Genomic DNA, 19,721 nt, shown 5'->3' with positions numbered 1-19,721 from the left:
GCTCTGACCCGGGCCGTCTGACTTTGAAGACCCCGCTCAGCCTGTGTGTTGCTCACCTCACCAGCCCGACACCTAACCAGAGACACTCAGACGACTGGCCGTGTGCTTTAACAAAGTCTGCAGCAGAGCAGCTGGCTGATCCCGCATGACCCAGATTCATTTCACTCTTAAATACCTGTAATGGATCCCGGGAAATATTCCGATCAGCATGAAACATACAGTTTAATGGCCGTTGGTCATTTTCTTTATTTCCCACATTTTCATTTACAGGCAAAGCGAAACATTCTCAGCATTTATAAAACATTAAATGGCACTTAAGTCTTCATTCGAAGGCCACAGAACAAGGTTGACATTGCCTCATACATGTACACTCGCTTAAAACAGATATAACATTTAAAAAAAAATACAATCTTCCCGAGGAGAGACACTAGATAATATAACATCACACAGCACATGCAATAATTAACATATGTTTCAATCTTTTGTTGAATGCTTGGTCACAATACCCACTGCAACACTGCAGATCACCAATAGGAACATGTCACAAGATTGACACTATGAATATATTTATATCTCATTTTTGTTCAAATGGAAAAGGCAGGAGAGGGGAAAAAAAGCACAGTGACCGACTCGCTAATATCACTTGCATCAGTTCCAGATGCAAAGAATAAAGCTTTCCGATGAGCTGAGGTTTTCTCTAATGAGCCGGCAAACTAAATCAGTATGGGTGTTTCTTTTTCTGAGTTTATTGCACACATGCTCCAACCAGTGCCACGACACGGATAAAGTGCAAAATAGTTTTCGTCCACTTACATTCCCCCTTAGATATAGTGAACAAGTCAGGATCAGAGGCTTGATGAATGTTGGCTTTAAGCCCATTCCCTAGTTAAGATAGAGACATAACACTAGCAAGACCTGGTTAATCTTTCCTCCCACTCAGCGCACGCAAACGCCAGCTCGCAGGCTAATGCCAAACCCTCAGCTATAGCCTGGACCTCAGCGTCCTTGTAGTAGTCGCAGGACCTGCGTGTGTCTGGCTTGGATTTTCATGGCTTCAAAGCTTTTGGAGGTGGCTGGAGGGAGGGGGGTTGGTGTTAATACCTGAGGGGACCTTTCTGCTACGGCGTGGGTGTACTGACGTTTTTAAAGAACCGTAATCACGTAACAATTTTGCACTTTGGTTTGTTCCCACACGGATCAACACGGGAGTGAAGGTAACAAAAAGTCTAAAACTGACGTGTGTATGCACGCATTTCCTTTTTTCAGAAATCCTAACACGTAACCCGAATATACAGTATCTCTGTGCAAAGCGGATCAAACAACACAGTTCCACATCCATGTATAACATTAAGTCCGTTCAAACCTCCTCACAGTAAGAGATTAGACATTAATTAAAATTGCTGAGTGGATGGAAACCAGCTAATCAAAGGAGAAGCAGTTTTCAAGCGTTGGGCAGCCGGTCCTGACACACCTCCAGGGGCCTTTTGAATGCCCCCCTCCCGAACACCTCGACGTTGCTCGCCAGCCAGGAGACCACGTTCCCCGGGATGTAGGAGCTGCAGTTAGCCATAGACTGGATCTCGGCGGGCTTGAGCACGCGGTCCCAAATGTTCACCTGACTCAGCTCGCCCACGAAGGCCTGTCCGGCGTCAAAGCGTCCGCCCACCACGTCCTGTGAGGGCCACAAAAGGCAGGAGGTGCATTTTAAAGCCTCATCATCAACAACAACAGCGTTATGCAAGGTAATTATCTTTTTGAGTTGACGGCGTCGTTAAGGTCTGTTGTTGCCTCTCGTCTACACACAGTATATAGTTCCAATGGAGGAAACCAAGGTCTTGGCTTATTTTTTTCTGTGAATTTCATGACTTCAACAGTCTATAATTAAAAAGCTTACACATTGTAAGAATTGTATGCGTTCAGTTGAATATCAAAACACTCAATATGTGGACATTTGGCTTCTTTTCGCAGAATTTCTCCACCAGTGCCGGCAGAGAAAAGACTTTCAAGAAGGGGGATAAAGCAAAATCTATCTATCTATCTATCTATCTATCTATCTATCTATCTATCTATCTATCTATCTATCTATCTATCTATCTATCTATCTATCTATCTATCTATCTATCTATCTATCTATCTATCTATCTATCTATCCATCTATCCATCTATCTATCTATCTATCTATCTATCTATCTATCTTTCTATCTATCTTTCTATCTGTCTGCGTGTCTTCAATGTGCTAACCAGTGTGGCCCAGGTGTAATATAAACATGCTCCCAACGACAATGCTAACATGGTCTTGTTTATCGGGCGCATTCATTGAGCCTGATGGGAATGTGATTAATTAAATCAAAGTAAAACAGGGAATAAGAGCATTGACCTGCTGATGGCTCTGGAAAAAACTTTAGACGTAGCTTTAGTGGGGTTAAAAACATCATCTCCACAGACGGCTGCATCTCTCTCCTCCATTCTCACATTTTTAATAACGCGCTGATTGGTCCAGAGGGAGACCATAGCAGGTTTCTCTGCAGTGACAGGTTTATTCTTGTCTCATTTGTTTTGTCAAGATAACCTGCCGCCACCTTATTACCTGCTCTTCGGCTCTTGTTTCCATTGATGCATCATAAGTAACACCGGTTGCTGGCAGAACTACTTGACATAAGGAATTGATATATTTCTTTAAAAAAATAAGAAAAAAGTCACTCTGTAAAAAAGAAATGTCATTTGTGTCTTCACTAAATGTGAAGACACAGGGACGTGTCGAATACAGACAAACCAGATCACTGATATTCTCTGACATTTGGGGGTGCGTACCTGCTCCTGCCCCAGGATGATGACTCCCCCTGGTTTGATCGGGTGCCAGGCTGCCAGGTTGTCACCGTTTCCCAGCTTCTCTCCATTCTGGTAAGCCTCCCACTGGCCGTCTCGTGTTGTCCAGCAGATGCAGATGTGGTGCCACCTTCCATCGCGCACCTCCAAAGGCAGCTGGGCAACCTATCGTCACAATGCACTGCACTTAGTACTCAAATTCCACACAGTTCAAGAGAATTGAGAAAAAAGAGACTTCTTGCCTTGTCGTTGATGAGAAGCTCTATTGGGTTATTGCCCCACTCGATCAGCACAATCTCATTCGCTTGGCCCGGCACCCCGTACGAGAAGGGTGTCCCTATGCCGGGCAGGGCGCTGGACTTGATCCACATGCAGAGTGTGAAGGCGTACATCTCTGGCAGGCTCTTGGTGATGCGGCCGTACAGGTAGTTGGTCCGCTGGGGGAGGGACACCTTAAACTGCTCGGGGGACAAGAAGTCTCCTCCCCCTGAATTGAGAGAGAGAGAGAGAGAGAGAGAGAGAAAGGAGATGAGAGGTGTTTCATGTCTTTTCTGAAAAGCTGTTCGTCTCTGCCTGGGAGTGAAAGCTTGGATACAAAAGCAGCATCTCCCTTTACAATACATCCGCAGTCGTGGTTTAAAACCGCCACACAAAGAAAATTCAACAAACGTGCTCGTCTTTCACTTTTATTTCACCATCCCTGATTCATCAGACTCCCTTTTTTTTACTCTTTGAGTGCCTTCCTCTGCCTCCTCTCCATTAGTGTATTATAAGAAAAATTGGTTGGATGCTTTGATGTCATCATGCATCGTTCCCTGGATCCAGGGTCAGTGATAGGGAGGCACTGGTCCTATCTCCAATCTGATTAGCCCCCTAAGTCCCGTCATTAGCTTTTTAATATACTGTATATAAACTAGTTACTTACCGACAATACTAAAAAACAAATATGTCAGTTTGTTCTGTATTTTATAAGCTTCTTTGTGCTAACAATTAAAAATTACATATATTTAATGATATGTCAAAGCTACAGAGCTAACACTAAACAAGGAATGACTTAAATGCGCACCTTACTGAATCAGCATGGATGTTGGACATATAATTGGCCCCACTGTGTAAATTTAATTAGAATTTAGAAAAATCCCAGAGACACCACTGTCACCCATCAATCTGCCTTTATGCAATGCACAGTGACCTCCATAATCTTCAGTAAAGCTATAGTCTGAGACCGAGAGAACTCAGACTTTTGGCCAACACACTTCTGGGATTTAAATCTGAAGTTGTCAGCGGGTAGCCCTGTAGTGTTGTCCCATACCTTTCTCCAGCTCACTGATCCGCTCCACCAGGGCGTTCAGAGTGCTCTCGGTCTTCAGCCTGTAGGCGGCCGTGGCGTTGGACAACATGCTCTTCTCCTCCTCCAGGTTGCTGACTTTCCTCAGGAGCTGCTTCTCCAGGTCCTGGAGGCGACGCTGCAGCAGGTCGCGCAGCTCAGTGGGGAAGGCGGCGCCGGATATGTTGGCCCGACTCTGCTGCTGCTACAGTATAAGGAGAGGGATGGGCATGGAGATAATTTGGTTGCAATGAGCCTGCTGAGAAGGGAAAGTGATGCTTCATAACAACGTTTTAGACGAGCTGTGCGTCTGTGTGAGAGGCTGGCAAACCGGTGTATACACTTTTAGTTTTTTTCCATCAGTGGACGTTAGTACATTCTCTATTGTTCGTCGAAGGTTCTGGTCAGTTTTCAGCACTAATATTAAATTATCAATGTAAATCCCTGTTTGTTCCTGTTACGTTAAATGTAATAATATTTCAGGAGAAGTGCAAATTGGCATCAGAAATTGAAAATATGAGTGATGGATAATCATCATATCTTGGGGCACTCATTTTAAAACTGGGATGAAGATATTGTTCAAGCTCTATTTTTAAATCATAATAAACCCACAGTTTTTATAATTGGTCCTGAGCAATAGGAAGCTGGAGGTTGCTCAATTAGGCAATTAATCTCTTTCCCACGGATAACTGAGTTTGATCACCACCATATGTGCTCTAAATCTACTATGTGTCCTAATCCTGCAAATCCGTTCTGCGCATCAAACTGTGCTTTTACGCACTTGGATCAGGTGGCGGAACGCTTTGGGCCATATTAGTAGTACCTTACCTCCAGGTTCTCCAACCGGTCCTTGAGCCCTTGCATGGTTTTCCCAAGACCGTTAATAGACCCACTGGGGTCTCTGGGTACATCCCCCATCGTGTTTTGCTTTTCTTTGCCCCAGGAGCCCCCCTTGTCGTACTTCCTGTCGTCGGTGGTTGATGCGCAGAGGGACAACTTGGTGGTCAACTCGTTGATTGTGCCAACCTGTTTGGAAATCGTTTCTTTCTGCAGTAAAATCGTCTCTCGCAGCTGCATGACGGTGTTTCTGAGCTCCTCTTCTTGACTCCCGACGGTAAGCTCCGGTAATAACGTCACGGGGCAACTGGCATCGCCGCTGAGTGGCACTGCCCGGCAAATGTACCGCTTCCCATCGTCCGCCTGGATGCTCGGTTGTTGACCCGAGCCCGGTACACAAAAGCATAACAATCCGAACAAAATTGAAAACATACCGCTGGCCGGTCAGGAAGAAAAGTGGGAACCCAAACACTAAATCCTTGAAAACCCGAACGCCCCTCGGAAGTTTGGTGCGTAAAAGTGTTCCCCTGCGTGGAAAATGCCCCAGAAAAAGAGAACACACATCACGTGTAACTATATCTACAAAGTAGCGCCATGTCTGAGCGTCGAAATCAAGAAAGTTCTGAGCAGAAAATCCGATAAAGGGCGAGTGTGTGGGTGTAAGCCCGGTTAATGTGACTTGTGTGTACCTGGACTATTCCTGGCACAGGCGGAGCGCGCAGTGTGGTGCTGGTCGGACAGCTCCTCCTCAGGAAAGAGGATTACAAAAAAAGGTGCCTGCGAAAGCTCCTGGATTGGTTGTAGAAGGCTGACGTCACCGAGCTGCGAGGTCAGACCTTTGTTCACCGGTTTATTTGAAAAGTTAATTTAGCAATGGCAAGTATGGGGAGTTAATTGTGTCACAACAATTAGGCTGATAAGTGGGATGCCAAAGGGACTGGAAAGCTGTGATTAGTTTTGCGGCATCCCAGGAGCAATTCATGTAATTTATATTTCAGTTTGTTCTGATGTTTGTTATTCACTCCCAATTGCCAATAGACACGTGTGAGAAATGTGGAAGTGTTGGATTGTACAGTCGGTGGATCATAACTTGGTAAATACAGATCAGCTGAAAAGGCAAGTGAGTTGATATAATATTTTTTTAATCAAAACTTAAAACATACGTTTATCACACCACATTCCCTGATTTGACCTTATTCTAGTTTTTGTGAATAGTTGGTCATACTCAAGTTTCTGTGACATATTTAGTGTTTTTATACTTTTATTCAATGTCTGACTGAGTTATAATTCGATTTATGTGTTTCTACTTGTGCTCTAATTTATTTGTGAAGCCCTTTTGAAAAGGGCTTTATAAATAAAGGTATTAGTATGGATTGTTATTATAACCAAATCCAGATAGACATATCATTTGTGATAATAAATTAGCGATATAGATGCCAGTTCATCACAGCCATCATCAACATGACAAATAATTCAGACTGCAGGTGAATCTGTTCAATAAACCAAGCGCTGGAGAAACAGGATGTGGTGGTAAACAATTAGCAGCAGCCACCTGTGTGCTCGTGAAAGGTCAATAACGCGTGGGGCGCGGGCAGCAGGAAATGCCACTGTGCTTTGAACATGGCGTCCAACCCTGCTCCCAACCACACAGGGGTTTTCTTGCTTTAATGACACTCGAGGATGATGAGGCAGAAACTGTTTAACGGTTCAATTCTCATCTTCTAAAGGAAGTCACTTGTGGTAATCTGCATTTGCTCTGCATAAACCAAATAGGGACAGGTCATTAGAAATACACTGGGATTTGGTGAGGTTGTTGCTTTTAAATGGCTGCAAATCTCCCAGGCAGTTTCAAACTAACTAGTGTCATAACTCTCCGTCATATGAGGTCGGTCTGTATCATTTCAAATGGAAAGACTTTTCCAGGTCCTTTACACTTACTATAAATTACAGGAGCTTTGGTGATCCACCCATCAGTGTCACTGTTCTGCTCTTATTGAAACAAAAACACTATTAACAAAAGCCCATTTATATAAGATAGGAAAATCATTCATACTTTTTCAGTGGTGGAACCAGTTTTAAAATGTTCTAATAACAAAACAACATAAGATATAAAACACTTTACTGTGTAGTTCATGGTCCAAGTATGGCTCTAGTTTTATGCAGTTACAAAATGTAGTCCAGTTGTTCCCATCTTGGTTGTCAGACCAGCTTCAGGGACATGCCTGATAGAAAGAAGATAATACAAAGTTCTGCCACACAAATCTGCCAATTTAATATATTCTCACTCACTAGCACTTTTTCATGAAATTATTTCATAGCCCCTTGTCCTCGAAGTTTTTTTTTTTTATATCTTTGAGGAGCTCTTGTGTAATCATGTGAAAACCCAACGTAGACCACAAGACAAAAATGTTGGCCACCACTGGTTTCATCGTTGCTAATGGATTGTCTTTATATAAACTTGTAATATGTCTTTATTTTAGGTCTCCCTATTTATATATATATATATATATATATATATATATATATATATATATATAATTCCACGCTTATTATTATTATTTTATGCAGACACCCAGCACATAGTAGAAGACTGGTATAACTATATAAAACATGTGTTTACAGGAAAAATTATAATTCCTTATGGAAACTTGATATTTAGAAATAACAATTGTGTCATCATATTTGTCATATGTTCTTATAACTACTTTAAAATAAACCATTGATTAAATGTTTGTATATTGCTTGTATTGTTCAATGTGGGGGATCGAAATAAACTGTCACCGGAGAGTAACTGAAGTGGATCACATCTGAGACATTGCCTCTCACATGTCACACACATGCTCCTCTCTCCCCATGTTTCCCTGCCTGCCTCCTCACTGTCCTATAAAGGCCAACATTTCCAAAAGTATCATATTAAAAGGAAATGGAGTAAAAAGCTTCTGAGTATTTCAAAGGAAATTCAATCTGAATAATACAAAACTTTTAAAACTGTAGCTCATTTCATCGACAATCCATGGATTCAAGGCATTTTATACATATTTGCTGTATATTATTTTTGCACAACTGCTGTGTCACAGCCGGTTTGCATGCTCTGGCTCCGGTGGTAGAGCGGGTGGTTCCACTAAGCAGAGGGTTGGCGTTTCGATCCCAGTCTCTCCCATTGTGCATGCTGAAGTGTCCTTGAGTAGGACGCTGTACCACAGCAGTGAGTCATATGTGAAAGGTGTTGCATATATATGCATTGTGTGAATGTTAGTGTGAATGGATGAATGGCAAAGACTAAGTGGTCAAGACTATAGTGCTATAAATACAGACCATTAGGCCAATCAAATGCATACGTTTTAGGACAGAGATGAAGATGAGCAATGAGAGTGATGATCAACAGTTGGTTGTAGACAGGCTTCAGCCGACTCTCCCTCCCTCGGGTTAATGCAGAATATTTTACTCTGACATCACACCTACTCTCTGGTAACCAGGTGACACAGACAAAAGCTCATAACAAAAAAATGATATATATATTACAGCTCCTAGAAATGAAATATTCATCCAGATGCAACACTGTCATCATGAGATTCAAATCTTGAATAATAACCACAAAAGCTGGAGGACAAATCTGATATCATTACACAAACGTTCGGTTCACAGAGGACGCGTCCTCTCATTTGTGAGTGCACACTGGTTAAACAAAAGGAAAAAAAAGATAGTGAATGTGGACGGGAGCTTGTGAGGCAAGAATAGATTTTTCCTGGCTCATTGTTGATGATTCAGACGCAGACTCAAGGAAAGTGCACATCCTTCTATATGAGAAACAACACCGGGGTTATCCGGCTTCATCAAAGGGCATCAGCAGTGCACTGACAAAAAACCAACTACCCACATTTCTAATGGACAGATGAGTGGTTTTAGGAAAAGCTGCAGAGCCAGAGCATCATCCACTCTCCCTTCTCAGGATAAAGCCCCTGTCAGGAAGAAGAAGAAAAAAAAAACACACAAATGAAGCGAAGAGGACAGTGCAATAAGCCGGAGACAAACACCTTTTAGCAGATCATTATTACTTAGGGGACAGGGCGCGCAAAAGAGAATGAGAATGTCACATTATATGTCAAATTATCTGCGACATTATACGTGGCATTCACTGAAAAGAAAATCTCATTCTGCAGCCTTTTGCCAGTGGGCTCGCTTCTTTGGGCGGAGGGGGGGTGCGGAGTGGAGAGTTATGAATTAAAACTCATTAGCAAAGCATATGGCCAGGAGACAGGCTTGATAGATTAGACGAGATAAATAATAACCATCTCTCAGCCAGACTGCATTATTCCCAAAGCTATTAAAACAAGCATTATGTGAAAAAGAAAAGAAAAATAAATCTCATCTTGTATTCATTTTTTTTTTTTTGTTGTGAATTTGGTGCTATGTTTAAAAGCTTCACAGAGAGTAATATACTGGGATTTGAGGTTGCAACAGAAGAGAATAAAAACCGTCTCGATTCAAGATCAGTGAAACAGTTTTAACAGTTTCCTGGCACCTGAACAAAAGAAAGAAATATCCTAACCTGAAGATCAGGATGTTTTGTTCTTGTTTAGCCAACACCAGGCATCCGATTATAAAATGATGTGTTATGACTGTGATGCTTTATGCAAACGTTTTATTCAAAGGGATGTGAGACACAGTTCCTTCTGTTTAATTCATGGAGGGTTTGTAGTCATCGCTTGTTTTACTCAGAAATTGTACAGTTTGCTCTCCCACTTCAGTGTGCTGCCATCTCCTGGTCAATACAAACCACAATAACTGGATCTTAAAGAAAACACCGACTAAATGAATGAACTGTGGTGGAGGTGTAGAATATAACTACTTGCTGCTGTAGCCTGTTCCCTAATGCGACAGTCTACCACTATGGTCTCAGCGGTAGCATCTCTGCTGCTGCAGGAGTCTGATGTTACCTGCTTGCTCTGGTGGAATCAGTTGAGAAATTCCCCTCTCAATATTTATTACATTTAAAAATGTACAAAAACAATGTGAACATGTGAAACAATGCAGAGTGAACGAGAAGAAAATACAGATAGTTGCTGAGATATATGGAGGAAAGTAAAAGTACAGATCAAATGAATGATGTACTTTAGTATAGGAAGTGAGTAAATGTACTTTGTTACAATCCGTTGTTTTGTCTCATGGCCACAGTTCAGTTTTCATGGAGATCTTTCATGCGCGTCATGAATATTTTTCTCTGGATGCTGCTTGTTTTCCTCCAGCGTAACGTTTAAGACCTTTAATTTATAAGAAACAAAACTTCCTCTGAACCAGTTGACCTCTGCCCTTCTGAAGCTGTACCCCCAGGGAATATGGTCGTAAAAAATACTTTTCTAATTTGAAACATTTACCACTGAAACTTGATGGAGTGTCTATTAATGACTTTTAGAATTGCAGACCCCAATGAGTTATTAGAAAGTGTGACCCAACATTTATGACTCTATTAAAACTGGAACTGCAGGAATTAATGACCCATTAACCTGACGGGCTATAACTTATAAAAGAGCACAATTTATAAACAGTGACTTACTCTACAATCATAATAATACAACTTCAAGACAGGCTTATAAAATGAACACTACCTAGTAAACCCACTGTTTTAACATTTTAATATATAATATTAATATTAATATATAAATCACAACATTAGTCCAATATGTGTCGACATGTTCAATCTACTCTATCGTCACTGGAATCAAACCAGGATACTCATGGATATAAATTATATCTTATAACACATCCATGGTAACAGAGGGAGCTGCCGCCACTGAGCATGCGCAGTCCTCCGCACATTTTCTATACCGGAGCGAGAAGACCATCGAAAACGATGGTCTTATACCGACGGATTTTCACAGTGTGTCCTTCCGCACGGACTAGAATAAAATCTTTTGAACACCATAAGCTGTTCTCTCGCATTTTGACCTTCATTTTCTCATTTATATACAAGTCTCCATATATGTGAAATATATTAAACTGTTTTACATGTTAATAGGGAAAGCACGATCAACTATTCGCGGAGGGATATCACTCTCAGAAGCAGCAGCGCGAACCCGCCGGATACAGAGCGACAGCTTCCGGTCTGTGGAGCTCGGTAAGTGCTAATGCTTCGCTTTTTTATTAAAAACTTTAGCACAATACTGGATGTTTCTCTCAGCCACGTATATACGAACAGCTTTGGACGTTTATTAACAGCATCGTGCTTCTCTCTGTGGCCTGTTTTTATTATTTTTAACATAGTTTAACGTCATGGGATCCGCGAGCGCTTTCTTTCTTTGGGGGGAAGCTAGCTCTATAGCTAACCGTTGCTAACGTGTTTTGTAAATTAACATAATTTGTGTGCAGCCATTAGAGAAATCTGTGACTATTTGCGGTTTATTGTGCAAACGAGTAAGCAGCCAGTGTCTCTTGTTAACATAAACCATCGTATTGATGGTGAAACTGAGTTTTTAATTCATTCATGCTGTTTAAACTGTGCTAGCTGAAGCCGAAGAGGCGTGTTGTTTGTGGATGTGTTGGTGCCTTGTTTTTGAGACACTGTAATGTTCCTGTCATCAGGCTGAGTTGTCCCTGAATGTTGAGAAAATGCCCTCGCCAAATACATTTCTGTATAAAAAACCAACCATCGCTTTCACTACGAGTGTTTTGAAGAGTTCTCTGGTTGCTGCAGGGTTCATGAGCTCCCACTGAGAGCTGCGCAGACCGCTGTCTGCCCCCTCCCCTGTCCCCTCGGCTGCCCGGGCTGCCCCACTGCCACCATGGCCTTCGTGCCCGCTCCCAGCCCCACCGTGGTGGACCAGACCACCCTCATGAAGAAGTACCTGCAGTTCGTGGCTGCGCTCACAGACGCCAACACACGTGAGTACACGGTGTCCTCCCCGACAGTGACTGCAGCGATGTCGAGTTATGTCAGGTGTCTGCAGGCACAAGGTGGCACCAAGCTGTGCAGTGCCGGAAAAGGACATTTAGAAGTTGGTCACATTTATTGTACCCAATACCTGAGTTATTTATTACTGTGTCAGTTAAAGTCAAATGCATTGAATTAGCCCGAATTAAAAGAAAAGGTTTGAATTAGACTTGAAATGATCGATTAATTGGACAAGACCCAATCTGGGACGGGAGACCATTCCAGACCTTAGAGGCAGCCACAGAGACGGCTCGGCCCCCTGTAGTTTCAGACAAGAAACAGGGATTGAAGTGTATGTGTAAGTAGTTTGACAAATATTCTCATTGGTCTGGTGATGTAATCTTGCAGCCACAAATGTTGTTTTTATGTCCAATGCACCAACCACAAAAAGGCAATTTTCTGTATGTGCAAATATACTTGGCAATTAAAAGAATTCTGATTCTGATGATCTTATCTGCACCAGTCAAATCTTGAGGTTTTACATTTCACCGTTTCCTTCCACGTCACCTTTATCTACGTGGTAACTTTTGGTCTGGTGTCCTGCGTTACAACAAGAGCAGATGATCAGATGCAGTTCAAATTCATACAGATGCAAGTTGTCAATAACTTTTCATCAGAATTCCAATTACGAGGCAGTTTTTAAGGGAAATATGTTAAAATTAATGCAAAGATTTACATAAACATAGTTTGAGTCTCGTATTAGTTATTGCTTGGATTTGAATAGTTACAGTTAATACAAATTTACATAATATATTCCATATGCATGTTATTTATTACACACATGGCCATTTTATGCTTAGTGTCAGCGTGATTTCAGGAAAGACAGCTGTGTTTAGCAGGGGCACTGTGATGAGATTGATACCCTTTAGTCCAGTCAGAGGTACGTGTGCGTGACGGAGTGCTTGACGAATGAATGTGTGTGTGTCTGTTTCTGGACGTACCTCCTGATCAAGCTGGACACTGTAAGTCAAACTGATAAGATCTGAGAGCCCCTGCTGAGCACATAGAAACTGTCGAGAAAAGTCAAACTGTATCATGAGCATGTTTGATTAATGGTGGCCCTCTGTCCTTCAACTTCCAGCGGATGAAACGAAGCTGAAGATGATGCAGGAGGTCAGCGAGAACTTTGAGGTGAGTTTGATGAATGTTCTCAGCGTGTGATGGAAAGACTTTAGTCCCCTTTTCTCCGCTGATTGACTTTTAGGAACTTTAATAGAACCCGATTATGTTCAAACCTGAACTCTTTTCACAGCACGGAAGCATTTCTCGTACTGATTTGCTTCATATCATAAAATCTAGTGGGTTTGTCGATTTCAGAATGTGACGTCTTCACCTCAATACTCCACCTTCTTGGAACACATCATCCCTCGCTTCCTCACATTTCTTCAGGATGGAGAGGTGCAGTTCCTTCAAGAAAAACCCACACAGGTATGAAGAAGACAAGGGCTTGGGTCATTTCCTACACACAATCATTGGAAATAAGAAGAATTCAGGGTAGAAGAAGTTAAAGTCTCAGGGGACAACAAGGTTTTAAAGCCAAAATACCTGTTACTTTAAGATTAAAAGCAATGTAGCCGCATCGAATAAAAGTCAACAGTATTGCTCTTTCTGTCAGAGTTGTTAAAAATGTATTCGTTAAATTGGTTATTGAAAATTTCTCACAATATCATTAGATTATATAAAATGGTTACAGTGACTGTGAAGCTGGCTTATTTAAGTTATAAATGTTTTCCATTTGTGCAGCAATTGAGAAAGCTGGTGCTGGAAATCATCCACCGCATCCCAACAAATGAACACCTTCGTCCACATACCAAGAACGTCCTGTCTGTGATGTTTCGCTTCCTGGAGGTTTGAGTCCGGCCTTCTTTCAGCATAACATTTACCACTTTGTTCTGTTACACCAAACTGTGTTTCATAATTATCTGCTAAAATTTGACTTATTTTCTAAGAGTAAATGCACATTTAATGCGGCAAAAATTAGCTTTTTGCATTAACAGCTTTTGACTTCTGCAGTCATTGGTTGATTTATTGCTGTAACACAACTGTAATGAATTGAAATGTTGACATGGCTGATTATGTCTCAAATGTAAGCATTACTGTGGGAAATTGGCAAAACACTGTTATGTATCCAGGTATTTCACAGAAACAGGAGCTGTTCCATGGTTATTTCACCGAATTTTCTTTCCCTTTCTTTCTCCAGATTGAAAGTGAGGAAAATGTGCTGATATGCCTTCGCATCATTATTGAGCTGCACAAACAGTTCCGCCCTCCAATCTCTCAGGAGGTGAGTTCTTGAGTTGTGAAAGAATTTGTAAAGTGATTTTGATCAGGCCGCCCTCGGCTAAAGGAATACTTATGTGATAAATTTCTGTCAGATTGATTCCCCAGCAAGTGATCCTTTCTGTAATAGAAAGAAATTCATCAAAACAATTTTTGTTCTCCACCCATTCTTGAAGAGATGAACTTTTGAACATTTTCTCAGAGTGTTTAACATCTTGGAGTCTGAGAGTTCGGGATTAAAGTGTTTTTCAATAATCCTCTCTTTTCAGATTCATCACTTTCTGGACTTTGTGAAGCAGATTTATAAAGACCTTCCCAAAGTTGTGGTAAGTATTACTCCACCTCCCGTCAGTCAAATATGATTCTTTAGGTCGTGCACACGTTGACTCTGCTTGTCCCATTCATCTGGACTGGGACAAGTGCAGGCAGATGCTGACCATTACAGGCCTGGCTTGTATCATGTGAATGTGGCCTGAGCATCCCAACTATCTGTTCAAAAATGTGGCTAATTGAATTAAGTGCTGCTTGATCAGTGTTTGGAATCATATCATCAAATCATCATATTCCTAATGATGGGCCAAATTTGACTCAATAAATTAGTATAGTTCCATTGTCATTCTGTCTTTGCTATTCTTTTCACGCGTGTCTGTGTCTTTGTCTTTTTCTTACCTTAATGATTTTTCTCTGTTGCCTCTAACCATTGTTTTCTTTCTCCTCCCTCCAGGCCAGATACTTTGAGAACCCACAGGTGATTGCAGAGAACACGGTTCCCTCCCCAGAAATGGTGGGGATGATCACCTCTGTGCTGGTGAAGACGGCACCTGAGAGGGAAGACAGCGAAACACGAACAGTAAGATAACCAACACTTACATATCCACTTAATTGTCTATGCTCAACAGTTTTGTTGCCGTTATCCACTAGGTGGTAGTAGTGCACTGTGTTGGCACATCAATAGGACTGACCACTAACTGTGGTTATCCTCAAATATAAAGAAAGTATTTTATGCCCTTTCTCCAGCTGTGGCTTGTTTCACATTAGTAGATCCATAATCATTGACCACAGAGAGATCTATAAACATATGGAAGGTAAATGATGTGGGACTGAACCTGTGATTTGAGGGTTCAAGGTGGGATGCTAAAACAGAAGTTGAGTGAAGAGATACATCTAGGTCATATTCGTCTAAAAGTTTTAGAAAGGTGATGCTGTACATAATTTATGCCTCACTTAAAAACTTAGTATTTCACTTTGTATTTCATTTCTCTGCTGGAAACATTTGAGACAACATTATTCAATAGATCAACCATTTGGCCAAACATGTAAAACTTGACCAGTTAATCTCTTCTTTACTGCTGCAGTGGTGTATTTGTCACAATAACCTTGTGTGTCCAGCAGCTGCATGAGTCCGATAGATTACAGTCTCCTCCTTTTCTTTCCAGCACACCATCATCCCTCGGGGATCTCTGTCTCTCAAGGTGCTGGCTGAGCTGCCGATCATAGTGGTGCTGATGTATCAGGTGGGTGAAATACTCCTGGACCGCTCTAAAGACACAAACTGTATTTGCTCTGTTTTACCTTTTGATTAAGTGGTTCGATAACAGGATAAGGGAATAAGTCAATGAGTCACTGCAAAATCGGGGATCTGCCTTTTGCTGAAATTTTGAACATGGCAATTTAAACGTTGAGAAACTGTAATAATGACTGTTACTGGGTTAACTGTAAAAGACACATCCTGTGTGGAGGTGAACATTGGATTCATAAAATTCCCAGCATATTTTCTGCGCTAAACGCACATATTGTGTTTTGGGATGAAAACCTTCAGCTGTGAAAATGTGTGAATTTATGAAAGTGAGTTTCACTGACTGTGGTTGTGTCTTCGCTGTGTCCCTTCAGCTGTACAAGCTGAACATTCACAACGTGGTCTCAGAGTTTGTGCCCCTCATCATGAACACCATCATGCTCCAGGTGTCTCCACAGGCCAGGTAAGATGTGTGTGTGTGTGTACTTGCATTACATTACATGTCATTTAGCGTACACTTTTCTGTACACCCTGGTATGTGGTCTGGGCAAGTCTGGTTTAAGATAATTTATTTGTATCTTTCTCCTCATTTCTTCTGTAGCACTGAAACTGTTGCTCTGCGCTATACCTGCCAAAGCTGGAGTTAAAATCCATTTGAAGAAGTTAAAATTCTAGGAATTGGCTTAGCGGGAGGTGAAATCTCTCAGGGTTGAAAGAGAGTTTTGTTAAGCATTCTGAATGGGAAGTAAATGGAGCAGAGACAATTAAGATAAAAAAAATACCTCAGCAATGTGTGGCAGGTACAGAGAGAGTTTATTTCTGATGTGCATTAACATCTGTGCGCAAATAAAGTACAAACCCAGCCGTGTAGAATTTATTCCCACATGTAGGCGCACAATTTCAGCCTGTGTAATTGCCAGCGACTGCAGGTATACAACATCATTAATGTCTGTGATGGAGCTAAATGGCTTTTGTATGTAAATGCTGCTGTTTCCTTTGCAGGCAGCACAAGCTCTACAACAAAGAGCTGTATGCTGACTTCATTGCTGCACAGATCAAGACTCTGTCATTTCTAGCCTACATCATCCGCATCTACCAGGTACACCTGTTTGACGGCTGCGAGTTGTCTCATCCACTTTCAATGAACAGGCTCACTGAGTCGTCTCGTGTTTGGTTTTGAATCAGGCGGCAATTGTTTTGATAGATTGTTTTCTACTTATCCCTTTCTGTGGGAGTCAGTTTATTGGCAGGAAGTTCAATATAATGTTTTAGCCAAGCACTACTGGAGAGAATCTAGCCTGTCTCATTAAACAGTAAATGTGTGAAATATAATATGAAAAGTAATGAAATTGTGCTGATGTCGTGTTTGTGTCCCTCCCGTTAGGACCTGGTGGGTAAATACTCTCAGCAGATGGTAAAGGGCATGCTGCAGCTGCTGACCAACTGCCCCTCCGAGACGGCTCACCTCCGCAAGGAACTGCTCATCGCAGCCAAGCACATTCTCACGACGGACCTCCGCAGCCGTATGTAAACACACAGTCATTAAAACATGCATATAAACAAGTGTAAAAGGGAAAATGAAAAAGCTGGGTGACATAAATACTGGGGCATATCTTTTTCATAGTACAGTTATTTTCCCCATTCAGTGGAGGCTAAAGAAACTTTAAGGCCAATCGTAGTTTAATTTTCTCTACCTGCTCAAAATATGAGCAGCCTGGATTTTCTGATCAATGAAATCTTGATACATTTTTTTTGGAAGATTTTCTGCATAATTTTCCTCCTTTTACATTGAGATACTCCTGCTTGTGTGGCTGAAATTATTTCTAGTGATTCATCCTTTTTTCTGATTTGACACTGTGGAGTCACGGAAAACTATTTAACCATCATTTGATGTTTGGTTGACAGCACAAGGAAACAAATGATATTTTTTTATGCATGTTTGTAAATCTTTACCTTGTCCATTTTCCTCCCATTTTAAATCCTCGTCGGCCAAAACTTTGACTCACGCCATGAAAATCTCTTTGTGTTTCAGAGTTTATCCCGTGTATGGACAAACTTTTTGATGAATCCATCCTGATCGGCTCTGGCTACACAGCTCGGGAGACTCTTCGGTGAGTCTGGTGTGTTCACACCCGTGGTTGTTTGCCACTCGGCCAGGTGCATGTTAAGTGTCCGTGCATACTAATGAGGTGGTTGTCGGTGCTGCCAAATTCTCAGGGAAGCTGACTGCGTTTGCAACCCTGAAGCACAGATTGCACTGTCAAGTTGTCATGTACCCCTGCAGCTCAGGCTGTGTTCGACTCCCTTGAACCCTCTTCAGATGCCAAACTAGCTCACCTCATCAAGCTGCCAATTCACATTAGTGCTCGATATGAAACGAGGCAGCCGGATGAGACCTGCCAGGACTATTGATGTCCTTCATTACCTCACCTTCTTTGCATCTCCAACTACTTTCAATAACTGTCACGATTATCCTGTCTCCAACTTTTGTGATTTCTTTTAAAAGCGTCAGTTCAGTGGAGCACATGCTTTCTGGTTTTCAATTCATGAATTGTGATTATAATTCTCTTCTAAATGTCAAAGTGACACGTCTCCCATTTCTTCCCAGACCCTTGGCCTACAGCACACTAGCAGACCTGGTGCACCATGTTCGTCAAAACCTGCCCCTGACAGATTTATCCCTGGCTGTGCAGCTCTTTGCCAAAAACATTGATGATGAGTCACTTCCTAGTAACATCCAAACCATGTCCTGCAAATTACTGCTCAACTTGGTGGACTGCATCCGCTTAAAGTCAGAGCAGGAGAACGGCAATGGACGGGACATCCTGATGAGGATGCTTGAGGTAGGTAGTGCAGAGCTGGGATCAGCACGATAAACAATGATGTACAGAATATTTGATACGGACTGACAACCCTTTTTTTGTTTTTTTACCTCTCCCACCCACAAATCAGGTGTTTGTGCTGAAGTTTCACACGATTGCGCGCTACCAGCTTGTCTCCATCTTCAAGAAGTGTAAGCCTCAGTCAGAGATGGGTGTAGTCGACCCAGGGGCATTACCTGGGGTACCAGCCACGCCCACTCCGTCCACCACACCCGCCCTTCCACCTCCTGCTCCTCCCACGCCCGTTGCTGCAGCGCCTCCAGCGCCAACAACCCCCTTTGACCGACCTGGAGAGAAGGAAGACAAGCAGACGTTTCAGGTGTCCGACTGCCGCAGCCTGGTGAAGACCCTGGTGTGTGGAGTGAAGACGATTACTTGGGGCATCAGCTCGTGCAAGGCCCCAGGAGGTGAGAGGAGACAGATCCATGCAGCTACCATCATGCCATTTGGCAATTAAGCTTTCCAGCATGTAAATGTATTCATAAGTGTCCGATGAAAATTGTCGACATGCACTAACGTCCAGGATTTTCTCTCTCTCCAGAAGCTCAGTTCATCCCTAACAAGCAGCTTCAGCCAAAGGAAACACAAATATACATCAAGCTGGTCAAATATGCCATGCAGGCCTTGGATATCTACCAGGTATGACCACGGATCTTGACTGTGTGTGCAATAAACTTAGGTTTGTTGAGGTGAAATCCTATTTGAAATCCCTAACTAATGTAGATTAGTCAGTGAGATGTCACTCTGATAAACAGAACGGTTATAATGCAATTCAGCAGTCCAGTGTCTAAACTCTCATGCTTCTCCTGATCAGGTTCAGGTTGCTAATAATCAGCAGACATACATCAGGGTGGCGAACTGTCAGACAGTACGCATGAAGGAGGAGAAGGAGGTTCTGGAGCACTTTGCCGGTGTCTTCACCATGATGAACCCCCTTACGTTCAAGGAGATTTTTCAGACCACTGTGCCGTACATGGTGGAGAGGATCTCCAAGAACTATGCACTACAGGTACATGCTCGCTCACATATACATAATAGAATGCAACTTTGTATATAAGGATTGATGTGATTTTTTTTTTCAGCTAATCTTCATCACATGTGCTTAAAGTCTTTGTCTTCTCTGCT

General features: G+C 42.1%; 2 protein-coding genes across 2 annotated transcripts in view; one reads left to right on the top strand and one right to left on the bottom strand.

The window, feature by feature from the left end:
• Window positions 1-237: 237 nt before the first annotated feature.
• On the bottom strand, window positions 238-5,669 carry nptx2b (neuronal pentraxin IIb). Its single transcript, XM_062378356.1, has 5 exons — window positions 4,982-5,669; window positions 4,139-4,358; window positions 3,069-3,313; window positions 2,812-2,991; window positions 238-1,672 (listed from the first exon to the last, which is right to left on the bottom strand). The coding sequence occupies exons 1-5, from the start codon at window positions 5,420-5,422 to the stop codon at window positions 1,442-1,444; spliced, it is 1,317 nt and encodes a 438-aa protein (XP_062234340.1). The 5' UTR covers window positions 5,423-5,669; the 3' UTR covers window positions 238-1,441.
• A 5,409-nt stretch (window positions 5,670-11,078) lies between these two features.
• trrap (transformation/transcription domain-associated protein) overlaps window positions 11,079-19,721 on the top strand; it is a 76,483-nt gene continuing 67,840 nt past the window's right edge. The window contains exons 1-17 of the mRNA XM_062414089.1: window positions 11,079-11,105; window positions 11,682-11,869; window positions 13,000-13,049; window positions 13,236-13,346; window positions 13,662-13,766; window positions 14,119-14,202; window positions 14,468-14,524; window positions 14,923-15,048; window positions 15,635-15,712; window positions 16,089-16,177; window positions 16,717-16,813; window positions 17,099-17,237; window positions 17,747-17,825; window positions 18,323-18,557; window positions 18,667-19,003; window positions 19,138-19,235; window positions 19,411-19,605. Coding sequence (XP_062270073.1) covers window positions 11,770-11,869; window positions 13,000-13,049; window positions 13,236-13,346; window positions 13,662-13,766; window positions 14,119-14,202; window positions 14,468-14,524; window positions 14,923-15,048; window positions 15,635-15,712; window positions 16,089-16,177; window positions 16,717-16,813; window positions 17,099-17,237; window positions 17,747-17,825; window positions 18,323-18,557; window positions 18,667-19,003; window positions 19,138-19,235; window positions 19,411-19,605 — 1,980 coding nt within the window. The 5' untranslated portion in view covers window positions 11,079-11,105; window positions 11,682-11,769. The remainder of the gene's footprint in view (window positions 11,106-11,681; window positions 11,870-12,999; window positions 13,050-13,235; window positions 13,347-13,661; window positions 13,767-14,118; window positions 14,203-14,467; window positions 14,525-14,922; window positions 15,049-15,634; window positions 15,713-16,088; window positions 16,178-16,716; window positions 16,814-17,098; window positions 17,238-17,746; window positions 17,826-18,322; window positions 18,558-18,666; window positions 19,004-19,137; window positions 19,236-19,410; window positions 19,606-19,721) is intronic.

The sequence above is a fragment of the Platichthys flesus genome, chromosome 20, assembly GCF_949316205.1.
Source record: "Platichthys flesus chromosome 20, fPlaFle2.1, whole genome shotgun sequence".
In the NCBI taxonomy this organism is placed as follows: Eukaryota; Metazoa; Chordata; class Actinopteri; order Pleuronectiformes; family Pleuronectidae; genus Platichthys; species Platichthys flesus.
The sequence above is the reverse complement of the archived record's forward strand: the minus strand, read 5'-3'. Positions and strand labels throughout refer to the sequence as shown.

What these genes read in the sequence shown, in the direction of transcription:
- nptx2b (XM_062378356.1), bottom strand. Translation starts at nt 5,422, where the DNA reads ATGTTTTCAATTTTGTTCGGATTGTTATGCTTTTGTGTACCGGGCTCG. An exon ending in GATCAGTGAGCTGGAGAAAG is followed by an intron (nt 3,314 to 4,138) that starts GTATGGGACAAC and finishes CTCTCAATTCAG; the next exon opens with GGGGAGGAGACTTCTTGTCC. An exon ending in AGCTTCTCATCAACGACAAG is followed by an intron (nt 2,992 to 3,068) that starts GCAAGAAGTCTC and finishes TTGTGACGATAG; the next exon opens with GTTGCCCAGCTGCCTTTGGA.